The sequence below is a fragment of the Alexandromys fortis genome, unplaced genomic scaffold, assembly GCF_014885135.2.
Source record: "Alexandromys fortis isolate MF-2015 unplaced genomic scaffold, M_Fortis_MF-2015_v1.1 scaffold_227, whole genome shotgun sequence".
Classification (NCBI taxonomy): Eukaryota; Metazoa; Chordata; class Mammalia; order Rodentia; family Cricetidae; genus Alexandromys; species Alexandromys fortis.
The window spans coordinates 606,512-616,564 of NW_026068109.1; the positions used below are offsets into that span (position 1 = coordinate 606,512).

Here is a 10,053-nt window from a genome sequence, read left to right on the forward strand (position 1 = left end):
GTGTGTGTGCATCCCTGTGCACATGGGATGTCATAATGTGTGTATGGAGGTCAGAGCACAACCTGCAGGAGTCCCTTGTCTCCTACTGTGTGGGTCCTGATGTCCAAACTCAAGTCAGCAGGCATGGTAGCAAGCACATTTCCCCACTGAGCTATGTCACAGGCCACAGCCTACTCTGTCTCCTCTCTGAACCTATTTCTAAATCCATAGCTTCATGGGTTTCAGTACCCTCTCACCTCTTGGACATCTTTTCCCCCTTCCCCTTGTATTTAATATGTTTTTGCTTCACCAGACATTGTACCACACACCTAGCATGTAGCGACACTAAGGGAGGACAAATTCACAACAAAGCTAATCCTGCAAGCTGGGCATTGTGGTGCAAGGTTATGATCCTGGCACTTAGGAGCCGGAGGCAGGAGCATCACGAGTTCAGAGTCAGCCTCAGCCTCAGCTGTGAGTGAATTTGAGACCAGTTTGGGACATGGAAACCCTGTCTCAAAAAATAAATAAATAACTTATCATACTAGTTAAGTGTATAATTCAGGGACATTAATATCTTTCCATACTGGGCAGTTGTCACACCACCCAGTCTCAGAACTTCTCCATCCCATGGAAATCTCTTGTCTTCTGAGAGGAAGGTGAGCTGGCTGGCATTCTGAATAAAACAGAGAGGAGCTCATTGAGAAGGGGACACTTTAGCAGAACCTTGGTGAAGGTGAAGGCTGTTGCGGCATTGATGTCTGAGTCGGAGGAGTGCAGTGTGTAGACAGGGCAGAGCTGTCACCAGGACCCACACGTGGGCCAAGCCTGAAATGGCAGGAAGCTGGAGGCTAGAGTAGTGAGCAGGAAGGAAATGGTAGATTTGTGCAAAGTGCATTGGAGCAGCTCCCTTTGTTGCTTTTCCTTGGTGTGTGTGTGTGTGTGTGTGTGTAGACTAGAGAGGAGAGTAATTTGAATCAGTTCTCTTTTTCTGTAATGTGGGTCTTGGGCATCAAATTCAGGTCATCAGGCTTGGTAGGAAGTAACTTTTCCTGCTGCACCTTCTCACTTGGCCCAGCATCTACATTCTTTTTTCCCCTGATGAGTATGTGTGTGTGTATGTGCTTGTATATGTGTGTTTATATGCCTGTGGAGGCCAGAAAATGGTGACATATCCACTGATCTGCAGTTACAGATGATTGTGACCACCCGGTGTGGGTGCTGGGAACTGAACTTGGGTCCTTTCCAGGAGCAGCAAACACTCTTGACCCCGGAGCCATCTCCCCTCCCTCTTACCTGGATTTTGTATTCTGGAGTCAGTTTCATTTTGCTTAGTTGTTTTGAGACAGCCTCACCAGACTGACCTAGAACTCATTTTGTAACACAGGCTACTGGAATTCCAGATCAGTTTCCTGTCTTCCTGGGTCCTGGGATCCTAAGCTTGTGTCACCACTGCAGACTCCTTGACTTGTTTCTGTATGTGAACTCATTCTTTTGCGAATGTTAAAAGAGATCCATCAAATATGAGGTGATGGGAACAAATCAGCTAAAAGCTGCTGCCGGCAGTGGTGGTGCACACCTTTAATCCCAGCACTTGGGAGGCAAGGCTGGACTATTTCTATGAGTTTGAGGCCAGCCTAGTCTATGGAGAGAGTTCTAGGACAGCCAAGGTTACACTGAGATACCTAGTCTCAAACAAACAAAAAAACAGCAAAAGATCCAAACAAACAAAAACCAAAACTGCTTACTTCTGGGGTTGCATTTGGTGTGTGCTGGACTCTGGGCTCCAGCCCTTTCTTGTCTGTACCTGGAGTGGAAAGAATCAGTTTCTTCACCACTTGATAGTTTTTTAGGATGCAATAAAATTGAATAAATATGCTATTTCTACATGGAAAAGGATGAATTTGGAGGAGCTGAGTATGCAGCTCTGTGGTCAAATGTTAGCTCAGCATAGCCCTGGGGGAGGAAAGTCCAAAAGACCACCCACGGAATGGAGGAAAGCAGTTGTTGGTGAATTAATTTGGTAAAGGATTAACACTCTTTTTTTTTTTTTTTTTTTGGAGACAGGGTTTCTCTGTGGTTTTGGAGCCTGTCCTGGAACTAGCACTTGTAGACCAGGCTGGTCTTGAACTCACAGAGATCCGCCTGCCTCTGCCTCCCAAGTGCTGGGATTAAAGGTGTGCGCCACCACCGCCCGGCCTAGGATTAACACTCTTAATAGAGAAAGATCTCTTACAATTAGAAAAGAAAAAACAAAAACCAGGTAGCTCAATCCAGTCATTGGAAGAGCTGGCATAGAGATTTCTTTGAGGAGGTACACAGATGGCCAGTATGTCCTTGAGAAGATCCTGGACTCCAGGAGAAAGCAGATTCACTCAGGAGCAGTGGGAGGTCACTCCACACCTGTTAGGATGGCTGTTGTCAAGGTGGAAGGCAGGAGGAGAGGTCACAGGAGCAGATGCTGGGGAAGGTGTGTGTCCTCCGTCCTTGCGTGCTGCTAGTCAGGTTGTAAAGTGCTCAGCTGTTGTGAGAGCCTTGTGGTTCTCACACAGTTGAACATGGACTGAACCCACCGTCTACTACGTCTGCTTCTGGGTATATACCTGAGAGGTTTGAAAACGGGTTCAAAGCCGGGTACTGCAGGGCTGATAAGCGGTAGCCCAAAGGCAGTAGCAACAAGTCCATGGTTGTGACCTGGTAGAAAGGACCTTGTCTAGCATGATCTGAACCCTAGGTTCCCACCGCCCGGCTCCTGGCTGCCTGGCTAGCTTATGCCCCGAAATAACAACACACAAATTGTATTCATTTAAACACTGCTTGGCCCATAAGCTCTAGTCTCTTACTGGCTAACTTCATATCTTGCTTAACCCATATCTAATAATCGGGTGTCTTACCAGGAAGATTCTAGTGTATGTCCATCCTGGGCTGGAGCTTCATCGTGTCTGCCCTGGAGAGGAGAGGCATGGCGTCTGCCCCACTTCCTCCTAGCATTCTGTTCTGTTTACTCCACCTACCTAATTTTCTGACCTATCAGACCAAGCAGTTTTCTTTATTGATTAACCAATGAAACAACAGATTGACAAATGACCTTCCCACATCAGGTGCTCATGTGGTCACACCCCACCCACCTTTTCAGAGTGTTTTTTGTTTAAGTGTGGGAGATTTGAACTCAGTTTCTCATGCTAGCACAGGCAGTAATATTACCCACTGAGTCATCTCCCCAATCCTACTTTTTTTACCGAGACAGTTCTTCCCACCCCTCACTCCCCACCCCTGCTCTGACTATACCCCAGGCTGTCCTGGAACTTAACCATATATTCCATGCAAGACTTAAACTAAAAATGGTTGGTTTGCTTGCTTCAGTTTTTATGTGTATGTATAAGTACCCCAATATATATGTTCCATTTGTATGCCTGATGCCCTTGGAGACTAGAGAAGGGCGTCAGATTCACAAGGCAGGGTTTCACTGTGTACTAGCCCTAGCTATCCTAGAACTCGATCTGTAGACCAGGCTGGCCTTGAACTCACAGCTCTGCCTCTCAAGTGCTGGGATTAAAGTGCCACTACTGCCCGGCTTGGCTCGTATGTTTTTATGGTGGATTTCTTGCCATGTAGTCCATGCTGGCCTTAAACTGGAAAGCCTCCTTGTCTTGGTCTCTTCCATAATGGCGTTCCAGTCATGTACCACAACACTTGGCTGATTTTAACTCTGTGTGTGTGTGTGTGTGTGTGTGTGTGTGTGTGTGTGTGTGTTGATGTTGAGATCAAATCAAGGGCCAGTATAAACGCTCGGGAAGCAGAGAGAGGTAGATTTCATTGAACTTAAGCCTGGCCGACATAATGAGCTCTAGGCTACCCAGAGCTACATAGTGAGACTCTGGCCTCAAAAACAAAACAAAACAAAAAAGCCAAACCACCTGAGAGCTTTGTGCAAGTCAGGGTAAGCCCTCTGCCATTGTGATTTATTTTGAGAGGAAGGTTAAAGACGTGTTCTTGTATAGCCCTAAACTGGCCTCAGCCTTAATGAATAGCTGAGGATGGTCTTGAACTCATGATCCTCCTCTCTCTGCCCTCTCCTGAGTACTGAGAGTGCAGCTATGCACCACCACTTGGACATTTTAACTTTCGGGGGCAGTGCACGGGTATGTGGAGGTCAAGAACAACCTCCGGCGTCTTTCCTGCTGTCCATCTTGTCTCTTTCTCACTGGACCGGAACCTGCCCAGTAGGCTAGGCTGGCTGGCCAGCAAGATTCAGGATCTGCCTGTCCACCTCCCCCGTGCTGGGAATAAAAGCCAACCCCCTCTTGGATATGGAACTGGAATCGAGCCCTTTACAGCCCTTACTTTCATTTTAATTTGAACTTTTTATTTGTGGGTGTGTGTGCCTGTGGCGGTCAGAAGAGGGTATTAGATCCCTAGGCAGTTGTGAGTTGCTTTTTTGGAGTGCTGGGAATTGAACTCAGGTTCTCGGGAAGAACAATAAGTTCTTAACCGCCTGGCCCCTCTAGCCCCTCATTTTAGCAGTTTGTCTTTGGTGCATGCTCTGAGGCGTGGTTATAAACTGACCTCTGAGCAGTATCACAGTGAGGTCCATACGTGTGTGATAGTGATTCGCTGGTGTAAACTGACCTCTAGGTGGTATCACAGTGAGGTCCGTGTGTGGGGGTTAGTGATTTGCTGGTGTAAACTGACCTCTAGGTGGTATCATGGTGACATCTGTGCGTGTGAGTTAGTGACTCACTGGGAAGAAAACTGCATCTGCTTTGTCTTCTGCTGTCCTCGCGTTAGGATTCAGATCAGCACCTGACTCAGGGACGGACTTGGGGAGCAGCTGATTGAATTTGTAGCAAAGAAATCCTAGGAGCTGAATGCCAGGTAAAGGTGAGCATTTGAGACTTTCAGAGCTACCAGCTTGCCTTCACCAGCCGTGCAGGGCCTGCCTTGGGCAGACTGTTCAGGAGCCCCAGTCGGGCTTTGACCTTGGTTGCTGCCCCATTGAGATACACCTGGCTGTTGAGGTCCTCCCTTTCTGCCCTTTTCTTTTCTTTTCTTTTCTTTTCTTTTCTTTTCTTTTCTTTTCTTTTCTTTTCTTTTCTTTTCTTTTTTTTCTCTTTATTTATTTATTAAATATTTCTGTCTCTTCCCCACCTCTGCCTCCCCTTTTCCTCCCCCTCCCCCAATCAAGTCCCCCTCCCTCGTCAGCCCAAAGAGCAATCAGGGTTCCCTGCCCTGTGGGAAGTCCAAGGACCACCCACCTCCATCCAGGTCTAGTAAGGTGAGCATCCAAGCAACTGCCTAGGCTCCCACGAAACCAATAGGTACAGTAGGATCAAAAACCCATTGCCATTGTTCTTGAGGTCTCAGTAGTCCTCATTGTCCACTATGTTCAGCGAGACCGGTTTTAACCCAGGCTTTTTCAGACCCAGGCCAGCTGGCCTTGGTGAGTTCCCGATAGAACATCCCCATTGTCTCAGTGTGTGGGTGCACCCCTCGCGGTCCTGAGTTCCTTGCTCGTGCTCTCTCTCCTTCTGCTCCTGATTTGGACCTTGAGATTTCAGTCCGGTGCTCCAATGTGGGTCTCTGTCTCTGTCTCCTTTCATCGCCTGATGAAGGTTAATATTCAGGAGGATGCCTATATGTTTTTCTTTGGGTTCTCCTTCTTATTTAGCTTCTCTAAGAACCCGAATTATAGGCTCAATGTCCTTTATTTATGGCTAGAAACCAAATATGAGTGAGTACATCCCATGTTCCTCTTTTTGGGTCTGGCTTACCTCACTCAGGATAGTGTTTTCTATTTCCATCCATTTGCCTGCAAACTTCAAGAAGTCCTTGTTTTTTACTGCTGAGTAGTACTCTAATATGTATATATTCCATACTTTCTTCATCCATTCTTCAATTGAAGGGCATCTAGGTTGTTTCCAGGTTCTGGCTATTACAAACAATGCTGCTATGAACATAGTAGAGCATATACTTTTGTTGTGTGATAAGGCCTCTCTTGGGTATATTCCCAAGAGTGGTATTGCTGGGTCCATGGGTAGGTTGATCCCGAATTTCCTGAGAAACCTCCACACTGCTTTCCAGAGTGGTTGCACAAGTTTGCATTCCCACCAGCAATGGATGAGTGTACCCCTTTCTCCACAACCTCTCCAGCAAAGGCTATCATTGGTGTTTTTGATTTTCGCCATTCTGACAGGTGTAAGATGGTATCTTAAAGTTGTCTTGATTTGCATTTCCCTGATCGCTAAGGAAGTTGAGCATGACCTTAGGTGTCTTTTGGCCATTTGAACTTCTTCTGTTGAGAGATCTCTGTTCAGCTCAGTGCCCCATTTTATAATTGGGTTGATTAGCCTTTTACTGTCTAGTTTCTTAAGTTCTTTATATATTTTGGAGATCAGACCTTTGTCAGTTGCGGGGTTGGTGAAGATCTTCTCCCAGTCAGTGGGTTTCTGCCCTTTTCTTTAGCAAACCTCCAGCAGCCTCTCATTCATTCCCTGTGGCACTTGCCGCCGCCGTCACGCCTGTGGGATGCTGACTGAAGAGAATGCTCAGTGCTTTCCCACGCTCGGTCCATAACACGGCATGAGAAGCTGTGACCTTTCCTGAGGATACCGAGTTGCCCAGCTCCCCCAGAGCTGTGTGTAGCTTCTCCTTACTGAATGTGCTTTTGAGCAGATGTATGGCCAGGAGACAAGGTTTGGCTGTAGGGCACAATTGACTTCGCAGGATCAGGTGTGAGGCAGAGATGCTTGCCTGGTCAGTGATGTGTCCTCCGTGTGGCCATGAGTCAGCTTCAGTCAGCAGGGTGTTGTTGGCACCTTTCCTCATCCTCAGCAGTGTGTAGAAATTTGCAACCTTTAGCCTGATCCCCTACAGGGCCCATCGGTGCCAAGATCCACCTAATAGCCCAGGGCTGGGTCATCTTAGAGCCATCAGCCCACAGGATCCTGCTCAAGCCAGTTGCCCTACTCACCGTGACTCCTCCCTGTCCCCCTTAGGACTGGCCTTGCTAGCTTGCTTTGGAAAGTATTGGGGGCAGGATATTTTTAGGTTACAAAGCAGTGGTAGTCTGGACTGTCAGGTGCCCGAGGCCATTAATAGCCTGGGTTAGGGAAGGTGAGGAGACAGGCATCCAGCAGGCAACAGCTGCCTAACTGGGTCAGGCCTATTGTCATTGAGCAAGTTGGCTGCCTCAAGCAAGGCAATCAAGGGTTTGTGTGGAGATGCCTTCTGATTGCCCTGAGGATCCTGGGCATGCCCGGGAGCCTTTGTTCCCACCCCTTGGTTACATTTTGAGCCTTTAGCATCTTCAACAGAGGTGAAGGGAGTAGATGTTGAGGAACTGATTCCCACGACTACATTTTTCCCTTTAACTTGGAAATAAACTCTCTCATTTAGCATTTTGGTGGGCAGGTTGGTTTGCTATAACTTAACAGTATTAATTCTTTTGTAGACTTAACTTGGGGCTGGAGGATTGGTTATTTGTATCTTTTTGTATACTTAATTCATGTATTTATCTGAGTCAGGACCCCATATAGCCCAGACTGGCTTGGATGGCCTTGAACTTGTGGTCCTCCCGTTTTCGTCTCTAAGCTGAAATTCACTGCAGAGCCCAGGCTGGCCTATGACAGTGCTCAGTGCCTCTCCTTCTCTGGCTCCTGCTCAGCTCTGTGGCCCCACTCCTCAAGGAACTCGTGTTTGCGGATACTGCGTGTGTGGGATGTTTTACTAACCCCATCACAGAATTTTCATCTGGTTATCTTTTCTAGGTTCATATTGAGATCCACTGAAGGCCGACGCTGACTGACAGACATCACCCCAGCTCACTGCATCAGAAGCGCAAAGCATGAGGGGTAGAAGAGAGACCCTGGGTGCTTGCTTGACAAACGTAAGGAGGTCACAAGGAGGTGACTTGGACAAACTGTTGTGTGGCCTGAAGAAGAGAAGCCGGAGGGGGAGCCCCAGCCCAGCATGTGTGCCTTCCTGGACAGATGAGCCTGCCGCAGGTGCTGATGGAAGGTCGCAGGACACAGTGGTGGCATCCCTGGAAATGAAACGTGGCCAGAGTGAGGCTGACCTCATATTTTACCAAGTGCTTCAGTATCTGAAGGAATCAACGGGAAGAAATTTGGCTCCAGCAGCCTCCATAAGCAAGGTTCTGTTATCTGCTTTGGAAGAACATCTGGCAGGGGTATCCTGTGGCATCGGAGATGCTCTAGGAAATGACTGGCTAGACAGCTGTGGACGGTACCCCAAAGGAGAGTCGTGGTTGTCAGGATGGTCAGACCATCCAAAACTGAGGGAAATGGGTTTCCTGAAGGGTGAACCATTAAGTGCTGTCCCTGAGGGCCCAGGCACCAGCTCGGAACTGTCTCACCCACATTCTGAGCTGTGCCAGCTGCCATATGCTTATGCCTATTATGAAGTTCTCCCAGAAGATGAGACCAGATGTGTATCCCTCAACGGTTCAAACCCCATGTTTTCAGAGCAAACAGACCACCAGGAAACTCTCTCAAGCTTAAAAAGCACTTCAGATGGTCTGCAGCTGGTCGTAGGGTCACTGCAGTCTTCCAGATCAGCAAGTCTGATGCCATAGCTAAGGTACAAGCAGAACAATAAAAATAGCAGATTAATTTTAAAGGTTGCCTTGCAGTTTCTTTTGCATTAAATCTGGCGTATGCTGCAGCCATTCAGTTCCTGCTCTGGTTGCTGTGACCAGACACACCTCGCTGGTTGACGCAGAGAAGGTTTTGAGCGTGTTTTTAATCATTTCGGAGAGACTCAGAACTGGGAAAACCCTTCCAGGAAATGATCGATCTACTCAGTACAAGGTCAGTCAAGAGCCATTTAGCGCAGTTCTTTGTCATGGAGCCGTTCTAAAGGGCTAGCATCCCAGATGCCGCCTGTCTCAGCTCACCTCTGGCTTTCCCACGGAAGTGGAGATCTTAGGCTGCCCCCTCCACTTCCTGTCAGCCCTGCTCTGGTCACGATGAGTTCTGCCGTTTCTGCACTGTATGGACTCTGTGGCCTGCAGCCTCTCGTCCTTCCTCACGTGCCCCTTTCCTTCCGCTTGGAGTGCAGTTTCCAGTGGCGGCACTATGGAGAAGTTTGAGGCTCTTCTGCTGACAAAAGACAGATCGCAAATGAAGTGTTTCCTGTTTCCCAGACCCTACGAGTCCTGATCTCTTTTACGTTAAGATTTTTTTCTAAAGTAATTCTCCCTTGTGGTTTGTTGATAATTTTAATAAAGGTCATCTAAAGAGTGGACATTTTAAGCTCCCTACCCAAGAGAGACTTAAGAACAGCCCTGTGGGGGAGGGGAACCTGACTGTATATGTCATTTATATTGTGTGCTAAATTACTATGCCATGGGCTATTTTAGTGTTTTGGGAAAATAATAAAATCTGTTCTTTAGCATAATAAATGTTTGATTTTGTGTGTGTGTCTGTTTCCTCCTCTTCTTCTCAGTGTCTTCGTCTTCCTGACATTTGAACTCTTTCTCCCTCCCATCCTCGCTCCTGCCTTCCTTGCCCTCTTGTCCCCTTTTCTCTCCTCTCTCTTGTGGGTTCTGAAGTAGTGCAGCATGGCCGAGTATGGTAGCACACACCCGGCATTCAAGAGGCTGAGGCGTGAGCTCTGGGCTAGCCTGTGCTCATTTGAGAGTTCTAGGCCAACTTGGATTACAAAGCAGGAATGTTCCAGGAAACACAACAAAGGGCTAGGAACGCAGGAAGTCGCTTTCTGTGTAGGACTGACCTGAACTTGATTCCCAGAACCTATATACAACAGCCCAGTGTAGCTGCGACGGTCTCCAACCCCAGCACTCGGGAGGTGGGAGAGCCCTTGAGCTTGTCGGCCGTCCAGCCATCCAGTCCAGCCTAATTAGCCAATTCCACGCCAGTGAGAGGGCCTGTATGAAAAAAGGTGGATGTTGGGGGTGGGGCTGGAATCATTGTCTCAGCATTTAAGAGCCCGGAGTGCTCTGCCAGAGGACCCAGGTTCAATTCCCAGCTCCTACATGGCAGTTCACAGCTGTCTGTGACTCCAGTTCCAGGGCACCCAACACCCACGGCAAAA

The 10,053-nt window shown here is 48.0% G+C and overlaps 2 protein-coding genes across 2 annotated transcripts in view; both read left to right on the plus strand.

Moving 5' to 3' along the window:
* The window catches only part of Smim10l3 (small integral membrane protein 10 like 3), a 14,196-nt gene extending 6,302 nt beyond the window's left edge, over positions 1–7,894 (plus strand). Inside the window, exon 2 of the mRNA XM_050124422.1 lies at positions 7,746–7,894. Coding sequence (XP_049980379.1) covers positions 7,746–7,766 — 21 coding nt within the window. The 3' untranslated portion in view covers positions 7,767–7,894. The remainder of the gene's footprint in view (positions 1–7,745) is intronic.
* Fam220a (family with sequence similarity 220 member A) lies at positions 7,823–9,412 on the plus strand. The gene is given in 2 exon segments (XM_050124421.1): positions 7,823–8,482; positions 8,485–9,412. Coding segments are annotated over 2 exon segments (771 nt in total). The 3' UTR covers positions 8,596–9,412.
* The last annotated feature ends 641 nt before the right edge of the window (positions 9,413–10,053 follow it).